Source organism: Condylura cristata, unplaced genomic scaffold (genome assembly GCF_000260355.1).
Source record: "Condylura cristata isolate star-nosed mole 26May11 unplaced genomic scaffold, ConCri1.0 scaffold00021, whole genome shotgun sequence".
Classification (NCBI taxonomy): Eukaryota; Metazoa; Chordata; class Mammalia; order Eulipotyphla; family Talpidae; genus Condylura; species Condylura cristata.
In genome coordinates, this window is record NW_004567122.1 from 38492118 (window position 1) to 38512061 (window position 19944).

A 19944-nucleotide genomic window follows, 5' to 3' on the forward strand; every position below is an offset into this window, starting at 1 on the left:
CACTGACTCAGCATTCCCAGTGGACTTTGGGGTGTGCATATGTGTATGCTGCTCACATGTGTGCAAGCCCCTCTCTCTGCAAGGGCCTGCTGCCGGGCACCTGTCCTCCCTGGGGCCTGGTGCTTTTAGCCTCTGGCCCTGGATCTTGTTGCAGCCCGAAATAAGGCTGTGAGCCACGAGAGGCAAGAAGGATTCTCGTCAGCTGAGGCCAGCCGGCTTCAGGCACGCCGGGCGGCGGCGCTGACTGCTGACCACCAACAGGGACACACCACTCAACTCCCAGCTCCCCAACTGAGGTGTTAATCTTGAGGGCCTGGCACGCTCTTCTCCCCACTGGGGTCCCATCTCTCAGGTACCAGGATCCCAGGGGTGCTCGGGAACCTGTGGGGAGTGGGCAGAGGAGATGAGCTGATCCCCCACCCCCACCAGGCAGAGACAGGGCCCTGTGCAGGCCCTGGGGGAATGGGGCCTCACAGAAGCCTGACTCCTGAGCAGGAAGGGAGGGTTCTGAGCTCTGGGTGGCTTAGTGGAGGGGGAGGTGATGGCTAGGATTCAAGGTGCGGAGAGGCAATAGCTCTGTGAGGACTCTAGGCTCTCTAGGCAGGAGGGGAAGCAGGTTTCCTAAGCAAGGCGCTTCTCAATGACTGCACATTTCTATAAGGGATGTTTATCAAGAAACAGGCCTGTGAACTCTGAAACAGAGTGGTCAGAGCATGCGCAGTTATCACACACCTCCTGCCCCAAATGCATGCAGATGTGCTTCTCTTTGCCATCTCTTTTAGAGGGTTTGGGGATGCACGGAAGCCCTTCCATGGATCCCCATGATCAAGCTGACCCCTGAAGCACAGAATTGGAGAACCTCTTGCTCACATTCACACAGGCAGTTGGGGAACTCCAGGTTTGCTCGGGATCAGGCTGCAGGTTGCTGGGGTGGTTATTGAGGACACGGATGGGGGCAGGCGGCTTCTCTGCTTCTTCTGCAGGAGCAGAAGGAAATCTGGAAGCAAAGGAAAGGAGCGCTGGGGTGGGTAACCTGCCAGGGGCTCAAAGGTTTAGGCTTCTTTCCTGGGGGTGACTTAGGGCATCTGGATTTGGGGTCTGTGGATGTTCCTGAGGGTTATAGAGATCATTTTATTTGTAAATCTCCAAGATTCCTGGAAAACAAATGAGATGCCTGGGGGTAGGGGTGGGGGGTGGGAAGCGGAGAGGAATAAAAGGGAAGAAGGAGGGGAGGATGAGGGAGTACATTACCTGAAGGATGGAGAATTGAGAAAGGATGGTTCTCTCAGTTTCTTTGGACCAGCCTGTGACCCCAAGCTCTAGGGCTAAGTACTGGGGACAGAAAAATGAGGCCCAACTTTGCAGACCTCAGGGCAATCCCAGCCTAACCCCCACACCCCTCTTCCTATGACTTAAGCCTCCAATCTCTTCCAGACACTGGTTTGAGGTCTCCTGAGTTGGTACATGGCAAGAGACTGAGGTCCTTATCTCTTGTGCCCCAACATCCCAGGCCCCTGTTCTCCCCCACATGAAGAGTCAGGCCCAGGTCCCTGAGACCATGCGCAGTGAGACAGTCTTCCCTAGCCACAGGGGAGCTGATTTGTGTGAATTCCAGCATCCCGACCACGTTTCTTCGGCAACCAAGTCCTCCTCTGGACAGAGTTTCAAGACCCTTCTTGCTTGGGCAAATTTGGGGCTTGTCCAAGACCATCCAGGGCTGGGCTTCTGTGGACTAGGAACTTGGAGAAGATCTGGGGAAGAACCTGGGCAGCTTGATTGATCAGCAGGAGTCTCTCCTCCACAGGATGATCCCCAAGGAACAGAAGGGGCCAGAAATGGCTGCTGTGGGAGACCTTGCTGGACAAGGTAAGGGAACCCAACCTGCGTGTTGCATGCGCTGCATCTTTTGTCAGTCCCAGACTGCAGCTACTTGAGCCTGCTAACCCCAAGTGTGGGCAAACAGGTATGAGTTCCAGGTCCCACGAGGAGCCTCTGGAATCTGCCTTCTAGGCTGGGGAGCTTCAGATGTATGGTTGAGGGAGAGCATCATGCTCTAATGTCCACACACCCAGGAACTGAGGTTCATGGCCCGAGACTGGCCAAGGCCCAGCAGAGTCCTTAGCTCAGCCGCATTTGGAGGTGAGGGCTCTGTGCCCAGCTCCAGTCCTCACTATGGCTCCCTGCTCCTCCAGCACTAACTCTTGCTCTTTGTGACCGTGGCTCCTGACTTGAGACAAAGGATGTGGGGACAGTGGGATGGGGGCAAAAGCAGGCTACCCAATCTGACTCGACCCTTTTCGCTTAAAAACTAAGTCATCAGGGCTCTCCCTGGTGGCACAATGGGTTAAAGCACCGCTTTATGAAGGTCCTTGAAGCCACTGTAACACGAGTTCCATCCTGGCCCTGGAGGTGACCACATGGCGTGGCAGACCTCTCCTGTCTCCCCGCTGCCCCCCTCAGCAGTGTACTTCGTCGATCTGCCTGTTCTGCTCCCCGCTCTGTCTCTGGTGAATCCTCTCACCCACCACAGTTCTGGCCTGTATCCCAGTTCTGTGAGCATAAATAAATAAATCTTTAAAAAAAAATCAAACCAAAACTAAGTCATTAAAAATACATGCTTATCAACTATTTAAGACCTCTCCCGGAACTCTTGGCCTCACATTAGAAATCTGCTTATTTGACCCATTTTAGAGCAATATAATTATTTTTAAAACGACTTCAAATAAGTCTCTCTCAAACGTCAGTGAGAACCACAGCGAAGTGACCTGTTGGATCAAAATACAGGTTCCCAGCATCTCCCCCAGGGGTTCTGACCCAACCGGCAGGGTGGCAGGCACACACTCGATTTAGAACTTCCCATATGATCCTGATGCAGGTAGACAGCGACCCAGACCCACAGCAGAGGCCACTGCCATGCTTTGCCTCCATGGCTCTGAGAAGTGTTTAAACAAGCTATGTGACTGCCTGCGTGGGTCATCCTGTGGCCTCTTTTGTGTGTTCTGGACTCCTCCTGTTGATGGCAAGCATCTTTGTTTGTTCCATGAATTTTTGGGTTGAGATATTCAAACGAGGAGATGTTCTAACAAGACAGGCAAGGTATTCTTTAGTCTAGGGAATTAATTCATTTCAGACCCCCAAAAGCAGACACACACCATTTACCCCAGACTGGAGATGTGGGACTTGTGGATCATTTTACAGTGTTGATGAACCACTTCAGAACTAAGTTCCCCACCGAAAGACAGCCTTTGTGAAGTCACAATAAAGCTCTGCTATGGTATCAGATGCTGGGCCAGTGCTTTTCCTTCGTGTTACACAACCCTCACAACATCTCCACACGTTAGATGTCATTATCCCATTTTGCACATTTTGCTCAGAGAAGCTAGATGCTCACACATCTGGCAAGAAGTGAAGCTGCAGTTGGACTCCAGAGCTCTTGGTTTCCAGAGAGACTTCTTTGCTAGAGTGGTTCCACAAATTATATACCCATTTGCTAAAATATTCAACCGAGACATACATGAGTGACTGAAAGTAAGAGTTCCTCATAATGGAACCATCTGGAGATAATCACCGTTAACATATTTGTGTAAACCTTCTGTTCATGTGTTTACATAATTATATAAATGCATACACACGTGGGCTACGTGCCCTTTGGCTGTTTGTTTTTTTTTTTTTTTTTTTTTTTTTTTTTTATTTAGCAGTAGATATGACATCTTTCTATCCTGGTATGGTTTATCTCACTCCCCAACCCCCATCACCCTTGCTCCCCCAACATAGGGAATATAATAATTATGTGCACTTCCTCTTAATGGTCACAATGCTGTAGGGTACTCCTCTCAATATTGTATTGTCAGATTTTCCCAGCAGCTAAAAGTCAAGTTTTAGGTTCACCTTCTTTAAAAGTGGGCAAACACTTGGCCTTCCCTGGTGGTGCAGCGGGTTAAAGCACAGCACTAAGAAGCTAAAGCCACTTCAGCATGAGTTCAATCCCTGCCCCGGAGGTGACCGCATGGCGTGGCAGACCTCTCCTGGCCCGCCCGCTGCTCCCCTCAGCAGTGTACTTCATTGATCTGCCTGTTCTGCTCCCCACTCTGTCTCTGGTGAATCCTCTCACCGCCCCTGCACCTCTGGCCTGTACCCCAGTTCTGTATGCACAAATAAATAAATCTTAAAAAAAAAAAAAAGTGGGCAAACAACCCCCTTACATTGGCACCTGTAGGAGTAGACCAAGTGATTGAGGAGGAGCAGGGCAGGTCAGGACAGGGTGCTAAACTAGGCTGTGGGGGCTGTGGTATCCCAGGCAGTTTCTGATACCATGACAGGGTAGGAGGGGGCTGCAGGGTGGGCCTGTGAATAGCCGCAAGGAGTTCTTCCTCCCAGAACAAGGGGCACTTCTATTTTTCTGGCTGCACTCTGCAGAAGGGGGTGGTGATGAATTCTTCACCCCTAAGAGGTGTCTGGGCAGCCCCATCACCAGGCCTCCAGGTTTCACAGAAACCCCACTGGAGAAAACATCTTGTGTATACCTTTGGGTATATTTATGCAACACGCTCCTACCCCCATCCCAAAGATAAATGTCTAGAAATAGAATTGATTAGTAAAACAGACTTTTTTTTTAAATACATTTTTTTAAAAAATAATATCAAACATAGCTTATCTGGGTAGTATTTGAAGATATGATGCCAGGGGACTTTATGTTATATATTTAGGTAAAAATAGCCTTTGCTATTTTTAAATATGCAGTACAAGTTCTTGTTAAAAAAAAACCCTGCAAGTAGTCCCCTTCTTCCCCCATCCCATAAGAATCCACACTAATATTTGCTACCATATCTCCTTGCAGATTTTCTTAACAATTTATTTATTTATGCATACAGAACTGCGGTACAGGCGAGAGGTGCAGGGGTGGTGAGAGGTTTCACTAGAGACAGAGTGGGGAGCAGAACAGGCCGACTGGTGATGCACACTGCTGAGGGGAGCAGCGGGCAGGTCAGGAGAGGTCTGCCGCACCATGTGGGTCACCTCCGGGGCAGGGATCGAACTCATGCAGAAGTGGCTTTAGCTTCTTAGTGCTGTGCTTTAACCCGCTGCGCCACCAGGGAGGGCCTCCTTGCAGATTTTTTTAATGAAAGTATAAGTATATATTCCTAAAGCTATGTATCCTGTTGTTTATATAAATTTATTTAGTTAGTTTTAACTGAGGTAATATTGGGGTACCCCCATTTAGCTATTACCACAACAGTGCACCCACCACTCATGCACACATACTCCAGCACCACAGTCCCTCATGTTTCTTTCCGCCTTGTTCTTCCTCCTTACTCTCTTAGCCCCAACGTGAAAAAGCATAAGGACAGCATGACACCAGTTTCAGGTGCGTGACATATTGACTCTGTATTTGTACACGTTGCACAATGATCACCCCAGTAAGTCCAGTTGACCACCTCTGCTTAGAGTTACGGTTTTTCCCCCTGTGATGAGAATGCTGAATCTAGTCTCCTAGCACGTTCAGATATGCAGTATAGACGGGGTTATGAACTGTGGCTCCATGTGCACTGTACCTCCGGGACTTATTTAATTTGTAACAGGGAGTTCGCAGCTTTTGACTCCCTCACCTAACAACCACCAAGTAAATAAGCATATCCTTGTTTTTAAAATACATGAGTGGGATGTTAGGATACATATTCTTCTGAAACTTGCTCCCCCCAACCCCATCCCCACCTTTTAAACGATAGCGATTTCTTTCTTCAAAAATGTAGAAGGTGTTTTCTATATTTTCTGAAAGAATAGAAACTTTTTTTTATTTTATAACAGTTTATTTTTACATCATTTTGTACTTTTTTTTTCATCTCAATTGTAATCCTTGCGGGTTTCCCATCACCAAATCACCCGTGTGCCATCACCATAGTCCCGTGCACTTCCCTCCCCACCCCCCCCGTTTTTGATCCCCACTCCACTCCCACAAAATGTCTCTGGTATATGGTTGTTCAAGAATAATAAAAACTTTTTTAAAATCCCTGTTGAGGGCCCTCCCTGGTGGCGCAGCGGGTTAAAGCACTGCACTAAGAAGCTTAAGCCACTTCCACATGAGTTCGATCCCCGCCTGCCCCGGAGGAGATCCACATGGCGAGGCAGACCTCTCCTGCCTGCCCGCTGCTCCCCTCAGCAGTGTACTTCGTCGATCTGCCTGTTCTGCTCCCCACTCTGTTTCTGGTGAATCCTCTCACCCTCCACATCTCTGGCCTGTACCCCAGTTCTGTATGAATAAATAAATAAATCTTTAAAAAAAAAATCCCTGTTGAGGACTCCACTGAATAGAATGAATTGCAGCACCTGAATGGCCGAGCCTGGTCCACCCGCTGCCCCTACTAGTCTCTGAGAGACTTGGACAACCTCTCTCTACTCTCCCCCAGCCTCCAACAAACCTCCCCCTTCTTCACTAATGACCTTGCTTCTAATATCACTGAAGAAAGTGAAGTAACTAAGAGACCACAGTTGCGAGGCCCTCCTCCACAACTGTCCACTCACTTGCTCTGTGCCATAATCTGAGTTTTCCTGCCAGACTTGGTCCATGAGATCTACTTGCACCTGTCTGAGCCAACCCAGACACACACCCCTGGCGCCTGCTTCAGGACACTCTTACAGGAAGATTTTCCTCTCACTATTGCATGGTCAGATTTTCCCAGCAGCTAAAAGAGAAGCTCTAGTTTCACCTTCTTTAAAAATGAGAAAAACAAGCAACCCCCTCTTGATCACACATCTGCCTCCAGTTTTTTCTCTCTCTCACTGTGTCTCTTTCTTTTAAACATGTTATTATGCCAATTTCCAGACACACACATATAAAAATAGAGTGCAGGTCTCCAAGGCCCCCCTTTAATTACTGGAGTCCAAAGTAAATCCCAAAGAGTATGTCATTTCACCCCCCAAGTACTTCACAAGGGAGCAAAAGTAATAAAAAGAACATTTATTCACATACCACAAAGACAAAATTAGCAAGAATGATTTAAAGCCATCTAATAATCCATCCCATAGTCAACTTTCTCCAGTTTTCCAGTTTGTTTTAATGAGAATCCAAATAAGGGTTGTTGTTTTTGTTTGGTCGTTTTGTCTAATAATCTCCTTTAATATAAAACACTCCTCCTTTCCCATGTCATTCACTCATTAAAACCAACAAATAAAAAACCCCGGGCCTGTTGCCTGTAGAATGTCCCACATCCTAAATTTGGTTTGTCGCTTCCCTGTTGGCTGCTTAAACATGTCCTTCTGTCCATTTTCTCTTGAACCCTTTCCAGTAGGGCTTTCGCACCCAGATGTTCCATAGAAACTGCCTTTGTAGGTTTACCAGTAACCCCGAGTTACTAAATATACAGTCACTTTCCAGTTGCCCCACCTGACTTAACGGATCAGAGCACAGGGCTCCATTGTTAAGTGTCTTCTCAGAAATACCTTCATCTTTTAAGCTTTAGGACAGCACACTCCTCAGGTTTTTTCCTACCTCTCTGAGTGCTCCTTCCCAGGCTCTAGGTCTGGGTTCTACACTCCTTTTGTGTTAGTCCTTTGGTCTCGGGGCTCAGCCTGTTCTCATATCCTGGGAGATTTCAGTTAGCCTCTTAGCTTAAAATTCCACTTATAGAGCAGAATATGACCCTATGTGTACCCAATTGTAGAGATGGACACCTTAGTCATGCTGCCCATTCGTGTCCCTCCCCTACCAGTGTCCTCACCATTCTGTCACTCCTTTCCTCCAAAGGCCTCATGTTGGACTAGTGTAAAAGGATGCCACTTTGCTATTGGGGAAGCACAAAGCAGGACTGGGCCCCAAACTACTAGGGACATTTGTCAGCCCTGAAAATCCTCTAAATGACTCTAATAACTAGACCTAACCATGAGAAAAGAAATAAGTGGGGGCCCTCCTTGGTGGCGCAGCAGGTTAAAGCACAGCACTAAGAAGCTAAGGCCACTTCTGCATGAGTTCGATCCCCGCCTGCCCCGGAGGTGACCACATGGTGAGGTAGACCTCTCCTGACCTGCCTGCTGCTCCCCTCAGCAGTGTACTTCGTCGATCTACCTGTTCTGCTCCCCACTCTGTCTCTGGTGAATCCTCTCACCCTCTGCATCTCTGGCTTGTACTCCAGTTCTGTATGAATAAATAAATAAATCTTAAAAAAAAAGATGTAGTACATATACATAATAGAATATTACTCAGCAACCAAAAAAAAAAAAAAAAAAACATATACATAATAGAATATTACTCAGCAACCAAAAAAAAAAAAAAAACACATGCCTTTTGCAGCAATATGGATAGAGCTGGAAAAGATCATGCTTAGTGAGATAAGCCAGAAAGAAAAGGAAAAATGCCAGATAGTTTCACTCATAGCAGGAGTATAAAGGGCCAGGGGAGAAAATAATAATAATAATGAACAGCTATATACCAGAGACATTTTATGGGGGTGGAGTGGGGAATGGGATCAAAAATGGGGGGGGGGAAGAGGAGGAAAGTGTACTGGACTATGGTGATGGCACATGGGTGATTTGGTGATGGGAAACCCAAGGGGATTGCAACTGAGATGGAAAAATGCACAAAATGATGTAAAAATAAACTATAATATTATTTAAAAAAATTTAAAAATCTCACATATGTTTATGTAATCAGTGAAAAATATGGAAGGATATACACTAAGGTGTGAGCTGTGGCAAGCTCTGAGTGGTAGAAATGGTGATTTCTTCTTTTTTCCCTAAGTGAAATTGGCTAGCTATTAATATCCTGGTAGGAGTCATATTGTTAATGATCTCTCTATTTTCTTTCTTCACCTATGTTATTTTTATAATTAGTAAAAGGCTATTTAAAAGCTAAAAGAACAGTACAGTAAAAAGAAAAGAAAAAAGCAAAAGAACTCAGGACTCAGACCCAGGCTTCTAAAGGGTGTTAGAACAGCTTCCCTGTCCTGCCTGTGGCTCAGCTTCCCTTTCTCTCTCTAGACAGACAGACTCATCTATGTATGTCTAAGCTCATAACCATGCTTACCATTTTTTTTTAAAAAGACTTATTTATGCATATAGAACTGGGGTACAGGGCTGGTGAGAGGATTCACCAGAGACAAAGTAAGGAGCAGAACAGGCAGGTCAAAGAAGTACACTGCTGAGGGGAGCAGTGGGCAAGACAGGAGAGATCTGCGGTACCATGTGAGTCTCCAGGGCCGGGGATCGAGCTCACACTGAAGCTGCTGCAGCTAGCTTGCAGTGCTGCGTCCTAACCCGCTGAGTCACACCAGGGAGGGCCCAACCATGCTTACCTTTAAAAGACATCTAGAATCTGATCATTATCTCACTGTGCCACTGTGGCTAAACAGCTACATGGGGAAATTGATAGAATAAATACAAATGGTCAAAGACTCTCTGAAATGGTGCTCAGTTTCATTGCCAAGCTCATGCAAATTAATCTTGGAGCTATTACTTTTGCCCATGAGGCAAGCAAAGATTTCACAGAGTGATGACACCCCACATCAGCAAAGGGGAAGCCCGGGCCTTCTCACAGGGCTCATCCACATTGCACCTAACTGGGAGGGCTTCCCTCAGCATGGCCCAAGTCGAGAGGGCTCTGGAGTAACCGCCTGCTCTGGCCTCTCCGCGGTAGTCCCCCTGCTGGACTTGGGCAAGAAGCTGAGTGTGCCGCAGGACTTGATGATGGAGGAGCTCTCTCTACGCAACAGCAGCAACCCGGGATCCCTCCTCTTCCAGAGGAGACAGCGCCGTGTGCAGAAATTCACCTTTGAGCTTGCATCCAGCCAACAGTCAGTAAGTCCCCATGACCTTTGGGATTTACTTTGGGCTTCAGGTATAGAAGGAGGGCCTTGGAGACTTGTACTCTTTATTTTTGTATGTGTGTGTTTCTGGAAATTGGCAGGTTGCGGTTCAGGGGGGAAACTGAGGCAAGAGGGCCTGTGCTGAGATCAAAGTCAAACAGTGAGTCAGGTGAGGCCCTCTGGCCCCTGGGGTGTCCCTCAAGTTGGAGCTGGGAAAGGCTGTGATGCTTCATGAGATTGAGCCCCTCCTTCCTCTGTGATCCTAGAAGGTTGTTTGGCCTTTCAGCCATCTCTCCCCAGATACAAACTCTAAGGCGGACAGGAAGAGCTGTAGACAGCAGGGCTCCTAGAGGAAGTGCTGGAGGGAAGTCACGTGCTCTGGCTGACTGCAGCAAGTAGGATTTAGATTAGACTTGAGCTAAAGGAGAAAATGCTGAATGCTTTTTTCTCTTCTTCACACTGGAAGAAGTAAAAGGGCATGGATCAGCAGGCTGGCAGAGAAAGAAGGCAAGAAAGGTATACCTTGGGGTTTCAGGCACTTTCAGCTGCTTCCAAATGAGGAACATTTTCTTCCATACCTCACTCCATTTCCAAATTAGACAGGAGCAATTGAGAGGGAGCCCTGTAGCAACATAATAAAGACAGAGCACCCACCTTTGCTATGTAGCTAAGACAATGTTAGCAAAGCCCTTTTTGTGTATCTCATTCAATGTTCATAGAGTCCTAAGAGTTTGATCATCATTATCATTCTGATTTTATAGAGAGGAAACTGAGGCTCAGGGAGGGTAAGTATCTGCCCCGGGCCTGTGTCATAATAGCAACTAACTACAGAGCCTTTCTCTGCCCAGGTCACCAGGTTTAGCGCTCTACACTATTAACTCATTCCCGCCTTCCCGCCAACATCACCCCCCGATAGAATTTTTGCCTTCCACCCTCCCCCACCCACTTTTTTTTTTTTTTTTTTTTTTTTTTTGGTGCCTGGAGGTCCCAGGTCCCATGCCCCACTGAGCCTCGGAGATTGAATTGCCTCCTCCACCCCACCAGATCACATCCGGGAGTGGCAGTGGGAGCCAGAGTGCCCAGGGGATGGTGGTGACCGGCGCAGAGCAGATGGGGACGGTGAGTGTGGAGGCGGCCTGGATCGGAGCAGAAGCTCTTGGGGTGGAACTGGGCAGCTGGGACGTGGTTTCTGAGCGTGCCACTCCACACAGGCTGCCAATGGACCCAAGGGGCAGAACTGCCCCTCAGATGGCCACATCCTCCAGGCTTCCCCCGGGGGCCCTGAGCTTGACCCATCAACAGCAGCCGGAGCGGAGTGTGCCCCCAGCTCCAGCACTCTGGCACCAGGTGAGCGGGATTCCCTGGACTCAGGACCATGGCTAGGGGCTTGGGGGGTGTGGGCTCAGTGCATGCCCCCCTTCGTCCCCCCCCCCCCCCCACACACACGCATCCGCAGAGAAGTGCCCTTATGAGGCCAACGTCTCACAGCTGGCCAGAATTTAGCAAGAATTGATTCTGTACTCGGAACAGCAAGTCCCTGTACCCATCCTCCTTGCTTCTTGTTTCTTTGCTGAAGCAACTGTGGAGTCCCCGACCACGGCGCCACACTCACTTTTCCCAGCTTGGGTCTTGGCTCCCCAAGGATGTCTGCCAGCTGGACTTGAGAGTAAGCAGAAGTTGGGCCCCAGGAATCCCTCCGACCACCTCCACGCGCCCCGCTCTGTGCTTAGGCTATGCAGAACCCCTGAAGAGCGTCCCACCGGAGAAGTTCAACCACACGGCCATCCCCAAGGGCTACCGCTGCCCGTGGCAGGAGTCGGGCAGCTCCTGGGACCGCCAGAGTCTTGGCCGAAGTCTCACACCCCGCCTGGCGGATTATCGAAATTTCAACAAGTAAGGTGACGGCTTGGGAGATGTGGGAAAGGCCAGGGAGCAAGGCTCGCGCGGCAGACCCTGCGTTCCCTGAGCTGTGTTTGAAATCCACTCTGCACAGTAATGCTCAGGAAATACCCAGGGAAGGAATGGGTGGAAGTACCCCAGTTTTGCTGCACCTTCCGCATAACAGGGTGGGGCAGGTGCTACAATTTCCCCCTTTCTCCAGATGAAGAACAAGGGTGGTGAACTCCAACACCTGCCCAGCAAGCGCAGCGCAGCAGGGTTGACACCCAAGTCCCTGTCTGTCTGACCCAGAGGCAGGTCCTTATTCTCCATCACTGCTGTGTCTCTTTAATGGATGGAAAGTTGCTTATCTTTCCTTACCCCCCAACCCCCACCTCTTACTAGGCCTAGGACAGCTGGCCCTTTTCCTTATTTTCAACACTGGTCTGGAAGGAGCCTCTGAACTAGTTTTGCGGTTGTACCAAAATGGGGTGTGGCTGAGAAATGCTGGACACCAGGGAAGAGAGCCACAGAGGAGTGATTTACACTGTTTGGAGCATGAGGCCTCAGTGTGCGCTGAGATGCGGACTTCACGCTTGGCTGTGTGACCTTGGCAAGTGACTTAACCTTTCTGAGCCTCTGTTTCCCCATCTGTAAAGTACCTACTTCCTCAGATTGCTATGAGGATGACATGAGCAGCTATTGTCAAATTTTCTGACAATAAAATAAATGTGATTATTATTGTGATTATTGCAGGCCAAGATGATGGTTGGAAGGCTAACAGGAGAGAACTTGGGAGGGATAAATTTAATACTCCCCTGTGGACTTGAAACAAATCATAGGAGTCAAGACAGGAGTTTGGCACCAAAGGAAGGCCTCAGACTACTAGGGAGGCATTTCAACTGCCATTGGCTTCCTTGTCTGATGCTATTTCTGAAAAATGCTCCTCTGGCTTGGGCTGTAGTCAGTGAGAAAGCAGAGGATCCACAGAAAGGAGGCCTCAGTCCAGCTCTTTTGGCATCTGCTCAGACCACACAAGGAGCCCGTGCCTGTCTGACAGAGAGACACATGGGTGCCAGGGCCTGCCGTGCTTAGAGACCAGACCTTCTGGGGGAGTGCTGGGAATTAAAGATGACTGGCCTTGACAAGAGACTTTCAGAAGGGATGGAAAGTTGTGATTTTCCTCAAATAGCTGAGGAGGGCCTTGATGAGAGGATCTCCATGTGAGCCACGGACCATTGGCAGGTATTCTGGGGTTCTCACCAGGCAAGACCATTCTCTCTCCTCCTAGGACCCTTAGACCCTGCCTAAACTCTCAGCAGATATTCAGTCATGATAGCCAGCTTCCAGGCTGACCAGCTCAGGTCTCAGCCCCCACCCATGTCCTCCCTCAGGTATCACAGGTCAAGGCCATCCCTCCAAGAAGAGAGAATTAGGGACTCTGAGCCCAGGTCCTTTCTGGGACAGGAAGGGCCACTGAGGTTTAGTGAGTGTTGATGGTCAAGATGTGCTGACAATCCAGGACTCTGGATTCTCTGGATTCCTTGTCAAGGGCCCACCTGTGAGGCTGACTGGGCCTGGAAACTGCCCAGTAGGTTCTCATGGGGCCTGTCTGTGGCTGCCACTGCTGGGGTGGTCCAGGCAGAAATGGTTTTCTGGCTGGAACACAGGCCCTGGTCCAGGGCTTGCCTTTCCACCCTGGAGCAATCACTCCCCTCTTCCTACTGGTCACTGGCTGAGGGGAAGAAAGTATATGAACAATGCTTTTTATTCTTAAAATTAAAAAATAGTTTTAAGGCTTGTATTTAAAAAATCAAATAGCCATATAACTACAAGTAAGAGTAGCATCACTTTGCTGACCATCCTCCAGTCCCAGTTCCCTTCCCAAAGGCATCACTCCTCCCAGGTTGTGTGTACCTTTTCAGAACAATTTCTGGGAGTGGCTACATACATTTAGGGAGCACAACATTGTTATGTGTGTATACTTTAATACTTTGCATCTCTGTTGATAACTTGCTTGCTTCATTCACTCAATACTATGCATTTGAAATCTATCCTACTTAATACATATGGAGCTTTTCATTCCATTTTTGCTCCTGTATAATATTCCACCACATGAGTAGACCTCTGTCTTTTTCATTCCTCTGTTGGTAGCCATTGGGTTGTTTCTAGCTTGTAACTAATGCATTGCTCATGTCTGCTTCCTCATACACACATGCTTGTGCTTCCCTAGACTGTGTGCTTACAGGCAGGGCTGCTGGCTGACAGTTTACACATTTTCAGGTTAAAAGATGCTGCCAGGGGGGCCCTCCCTGGTGGCACAGTGGGTTAAAGCACTGTACTAAGAATCAAAAGCTACTTCCGCATGAGTTCGATCCCCGCCTGCCCCGGAGGAGATCCACATGTTGTGGCAGACCTCTCCTGACCCGCCCGCTGCTCTCCTCAGCAGTGTACTTCATTGATCTGCCTGTTCTGCTCTCCACTCTGTCTCTGGTGAAGCCTCTCACCCTCCGCATCTCTGGCCTGTACCCCAGTTCTGTATGAATAAATAAATAAATCTTAAAAAAAAAAAAGATGCTGCCAGGGCCCTCCCTGGTGGCACAGTGGGTTAGGATGTAGCACTGCAAGCTAGTGCAGCAGCTTCAGTGCGAGTTCAATCCCGCCCCAGAGGTGACCCACAAGGTGCGGCAGACCTCTCTTGACCTGCCTGCTGCTCCCCTCAGCAGTGTACTTCATCAATCTGCCTGTTCTGTTTCCCACTCTGTCTCTGGTGAAGTCTCTCACACCCCCGCACCTCTGGCTTATCCCCCATTTCTGTATGAATAAATAAGTAATCTTTTTTTTTTTTTAAAGATGCTGCCAAAATATCCTCTAAGGTAGCAGCACCAATTACCCTTCCACATAAGTGAAATTATGCCTCTACCACCTTACCAACTCTACCCCATTCTCAGGTTATTTCTTCTTGTGAGTCTTGTGGGTGAGAAATGGCATGTCTCTATTGTAATCTGCATTTCTCTAAGTCTCAGTGTTCTTTCAAATCTCCCCTTCTGTTTCAAGTTTATGGGTATACTGTTCTAAGGTTGATGACAAGAGGAGGGAAAAAACATTTTCCCAGTCTACTCTTCTGGAGCTTAGCTAAGAGGAATCTTGAGTTTTGCTAAGAGAGCCAGTGCTAGCTCAGAAAATATCACTTCTGTTCCTAAGCAATAAATTATCCTTACTGGAGGCAGGCTGGGAGGAAGAAACCTGTTCACAATAGTTCAGAATTTTATTGTGTAAAAGGGGAAACTGAGGCCCACAGAGAGGCACTCCACATGGTGACCTCCATGCCAGTGCCCTCCTCTCTACTGCTCTTCTCTCCCCAGGACACCGATGCCCTTTGGAGGACCTCTGGCAGGAGAGGCCATGCCCAAAACAGGGACCCTCTTCTTGCAGGAGTTCACCAGTGGCTTGGAACTCCTCCGCCTCAGACCCAACTTCAACAGAGTGGCCCAGGGCTGGGTCCGCAACCTTCCGGAGTCTGAGGAGCTGTAGCTCCTACCTGAATCTTGGATTCACTGATCCCGGAGTCTGGGTAACATCAGAAGCCAAAACGTGTGGATGTCACCTCACAGTTTAAGAAGGGCTTTCAGGCACCAAGTCATTGCAAATGGCCTCAATGGTTACCATGTTAAGTAGTTCCCAAGTGTGGGTGTGCTGCGGAATTACCTGGGACATTATTCCTAGCACAGATTTCTAGGCTGGCCCAGAGGGGCTAAGGGTTCTCTATGCCTAGTCCATAGGCCCAGGTGATTCCACTGTAATTTGTTGCTGGTTTGTATCTTTAGGAATTTAAACCACATTGCCCCTGCTGTATTTTCTGCTCCATGATTCCAGCTTATACTCTCCCAGTGATGGCAAGCTTACTAGCAGCCATCTACCTATGAATAATGCTGATGATTAGAAAGGTTTTCCTCTTATTGAGATGAAGTTGAATCTGTTCTTGCTGTAAACATTTACCGGTACTTACTTTATACTAGATGCTGTGCCAGCCCCAGAGAGTATGTGGCGAGTAAGACCAGGCCCTCGTCTGGATGAGGTAGACAGCAGTAAATCACTGCATTTTCCCTGTATGCTCACTGACCTGAAGAACAAAGCACCAAGAGGCAGTGAGCTAAGGCTTTAACCCAGGATATGGGGTAGAGATCTTGGAAGCTTCACAGAGGCTTTGAGCAGGAAGAGGGGCTGATGTGGAGGGTGGATCAGCATGTGCAAAGACACAGAGTTGTCCTAGGTGTGGGGTGTTGTGAGGAGGGTTTTGTTAGAAGAACTGGTGAGGGCCAGAGTGGGTTAGGCTTTGCTAAGGAAATGGGTAGTGAATTTAAGCCAGGGAATGTTGGTCTCTCTGCTTGTTTTTATGTGGAACAGATTGGAGAGAAGGCAGAACTCCTACACAAATTAGGCCGGAACTAGGGTGGTGACCATGGGACTGGAAAGAAAGGCACTTCATTGAGCACCTTACAGGACAGGTTACAAAGTAGGGGCTTGCAAGGAGTCCTTTCTACCTCTCCCTACTCTCCATCGTAAGTGGGTGCTGGGGTAGGTCCATTCTAGTCCCTACCACAAGTAGTTTGGTGCTATACTCTGGTCATTAGGAAAAGGAGAAAAAAGAATGTCTCCTAGTTCAAGTGGTGATGGTGTTGATGGTGATGGTGGTGATGATGAAGATGGTGATGGTGATAAATATGATGGTGATAGCTTTTTATTGGGAACCCCTATGCTTGGACTGATCTTAGTTGTTCTACATATACTGGTTCTAATTTCCAGTACAACACCAAGAGGAAAGTATAGCTCTATGAGCAGTGGATATACAGGCTCAGAAGGGGGATATGGCTTGTCCAGGAAAGAGCCAAATGGGAATCTGTCTACTTCCATTGGGCATCTCTCTCACTGCACTGGAGGCCAACCAAGCCAGTTCCTACACACTATGGAACCAAGTCATGGTATCCTGCTTAGAGTTTAGATGTTAAGAAGTCAGGCAGGGTGTCAACCTGGATGGATGACTTCTAAATACCACTGCTAACCATGGAAACTAAGCAAGTCACTTCTCACCTGTGGGCCTCTCTTTCCTCACCTATAAGGCGAAGACAAAATGTCCCTGAATAGGGTTGTCTGCACGGTAACAGCACATATACAGTAAGTGCTTGGTCATGATTAACCGCAACAACTGCCTTTGACTGGAAAAGATGATCGCTCAGTGGATGAAGCTTGATAGCAAACTGTCAGCTGTCACTGGAACAGAAAAGTCTGAAGGAAAGTCCATGGTCTCTGCAAGGCTCCCTTCAGACATGAATCACCCTCTTCCTCATGTCCTGTCTGTCTCCTCCAGGGGTGATGAGAGGGTCAGGAATCCCAGGGCACAAGGAATTGCAGTTGTCTTTTCATTTTGCTCTGGCTTCACTGTGCCCCACGCAGTCTTAAGGGTTGTGACTATTAACATTGTTTGCAGTTGATATGTAGTCTTTCATTTGGAGGCTATCCTTTAAAGTCATGTTTCCCTGGTCTGCAAACTCACCACTAAAGTGAGTGAAAAAAGTGTCTGGAAAGGAAGGGAAAACTCGGACTGTCCTAAGATGGCCTTGCTTTGCTCTGGAGGGTAATAGCATCCACCAGGTACAGGAGAGAGCCTGGGATGTGACTTTTGCTGATGTTGTTAAAAAACATTTACTGCAAAATTTAAAAAATAATAAACGAAGTAAAATCTGAAATTGTCTACATAGCTCCTTCCATATAACCTTTCTGCATTCAGCCTATCCCACATGCCAGAGTAACCATTAACAATATCTTAGTCCTTCTAGACTAATGAAGTTTAGTTAATAGTATTGTACCAATGTTAGTTTATTAGTTTTGACAAAATACACTATGGCCATGTGAGATGTGAACACTGAATCAGTAGTGATTGGGCAAGAGGTTGGAATACCACCTCCAAGAGGTTGGAATTCAAGCAAGAGGTTGAAATGGCCACCAATTTCCTGGCCTTTAAGACAAGAGACCTGCCCAAAAGGCCAAAAACCAAAACCAAGAGCTATCGCAACACAACACCCACACAGTGGGGGGCTATGGGGAATAGCTTAACAAAAGACAGTGCCTGATCACTGTGGGTGCTCATGCATGTGCACAAATTCATCAGACCTCAAGCTCTGAGAACTATTGGGTTTATTTTACAAACAAGGGAGACAAAAATCTTAGTGTAGCCACTAGTGGCCAGCTATCTCATCCAGATAGTGTCCAACAGAATTACAAGCAGAATACCAGTCACTAGGCTGCTGGACAGACAGCACTGGTTAGTAGTGATGGTCACTACTAGTCCCCTGAGGCACTTAGAGACACCAACTGTTAACAGCTCTTTGTGACACCAGCCCTGGGGCCTTCCGTGCTCCTTTCAGGTGATGTCAGAGACTGAGTGTCTCTAACAAAGCTCTTCGGCTTCTCTTTCTTCCTCAGAGGTCGGCTGCTAGATGTTTCTTTTTTTCTTTTCTCAGCCTCTCCTTTCTTCAGAGGCCAGGAATGAAGTCTTTCCCTTCTTTCTTCAGAGGCTGGAACAGTCTGTTCCTTTTCCCCTCTGACCCTGGGTTATATTCTTTTTCAGGGTGCCATACCCACAAGTCTGATTGGACCATTTTGTAATCCTGCGGTTGATTGGACCATTTAACAACAATCAGCTCATAGCTCACACCTGATTGGTCTATTCCACAATCCAGGAAGTAAAAGGTTCATTGCTGGGTTCTGAGAAGCAACTGCCACAACTGATTTGTGGTGGAGTAGTAGGGTGAGGAAACACCCTGCTCCTGCCAGCTCCCACAGCTGAGGTGGCTCCCACTGCTCAGGCAGCTGGATTCTGGTAACAGAAACATTACAATTAAATGTAATGTGGTAGCTTGATTCTGGATTCTAGGACAGAAAATGTGGGGAGGAAGGAGAGACAGGAAGAAAGGGAATGGTGAAATCAAAATAAAGTTTTGTTGATAGTATTGTACCAATGTTAATTTCTTAGCTGTGATGAATGTACTATGGCCATGTAAGATGTCAATGTTAGGAGAAGCTGAGTGAAGAATGTACAAGCCCCCCTCCCCCGCCCTGCATTATCTTTGCAACTTTTCTGTAAATACAAATTATTCAAAAATAAAAAGTTTTAAAGTTTATGGCTGAATTGTTACTGGTCCCAGCTGCCTCAGTGGTGGGAGCTGGCAGGAACAGTGGTCAGTTGTGGCAGTTGTTTCTGAGCTCAATAACCGCCATTTTGTAATGAACCAATCAGGTCTGAGCTATGAGCTAGCTGATTGGTGTTGATTGGTCCAACCAGATGTGTGGGTGAAAAAGCCTATAATCCAGGGTCAGAGGGAGCTGAGGAGGCCCCTGAAAAAAAAGAAAAGAGGAGCACCCCGAAGAGAAGGAGAGCTCTTGAAGAAAGACCAAGAAAGGAGAAGAGGGCCCTCAAGAAGAGATGACAGAAGGAGAAAGAAGGGAAGACCCCATGCCTGGGGTCTTCTACAAAGAAGAAAGAAGAAAAGAAGCATCCAGTAGCCACCCTCTGAGGAGGGAAGAGAAGCCAGGGGACTCTATCGGAGACTGGGCCTCCACTCTTGTCTCAGACATTGCCTGAAGGGAGCACCAAAGGCCCTGGGCCTGGTGTCTCAAAGAACTACTTGTTGTTGGTATCACCCAACAACTCACAAAGAGCTGTTAACACTTGGTGTCACTCATACCGCCTTTCAGGGATGGGTGCACTGGCCAGTGCTGTCTAGCACTCCTGTGACCAGTGGTGACCATCACTGATCTATCTGGGTGAGATGGCCGACCACCTGTGGATACAGTGAACTTCTAGTTTCCCTTGTTTGTAAAATAAACCCCATGACTTGTTCTTGGAGCCTGAGGTCTCCTGCAATTGTGCACACACATGACAGTCCACTTTCAGTGACCTGGCCTCTTATTGAGCACTGCCCTTTGCAAACTGTAGCACAATAATTGCCTATTGTTTGGGTTATATTGCTATAGCCCTTGGTTTCAGTTTTTGGCTCTGAATGAATTCAGGGCTGCTCTGCAGTACTTTATTATTATTACCACCCCATAATATGATAATTTATAGCATTTTCCCCTGGGGCTATCTATCCTATCTATCTAGCAACCCTCAAGGGGGGCACCACCTGTAACTGTCTTTGGCTGCAGCCACCGGTTGCCGTGTGATCATGGTATATAATTCTTGTGATAAAATGTTGTATTAGACTTGGGCAGT

At 47.8% G+C, this 19944-nt stretch overlaps 1 protein-coding gene across 1 annotated transcript; it reads left to right on the forward strand.

Moving 5' to 3' along the window:
• The first annotated feature begins 264 nt into the window (after positions 1 to 264).
• On the forward strand, positions 265 to 17405 carry MYOZ3 (myozenin 3). The gene is made up of 7 exons (XM_004686570.2): positions 265 to 296; positions 1805 to 1866; positions 9626 to 9786; positions 10839 to 10913; positions 11006 to 11141; positions 11525 to 11687; positions 15038 to 17405. The coding sequence occupies exons 2-7, from the start codon at positions 1806 to 1808 to the stop codon at positions 15204 to 15206; spliced, it is 765 nt and encodes a 254-aa protein (XP_004686627.1). The 5' UTR covers positions 265 to 296; position 1805; the 3' UTR covers positions 15207 to 17405.
• The last annotated feature ends 2539 nt before the right edge of the window (positions 17406 to 19944 follow it).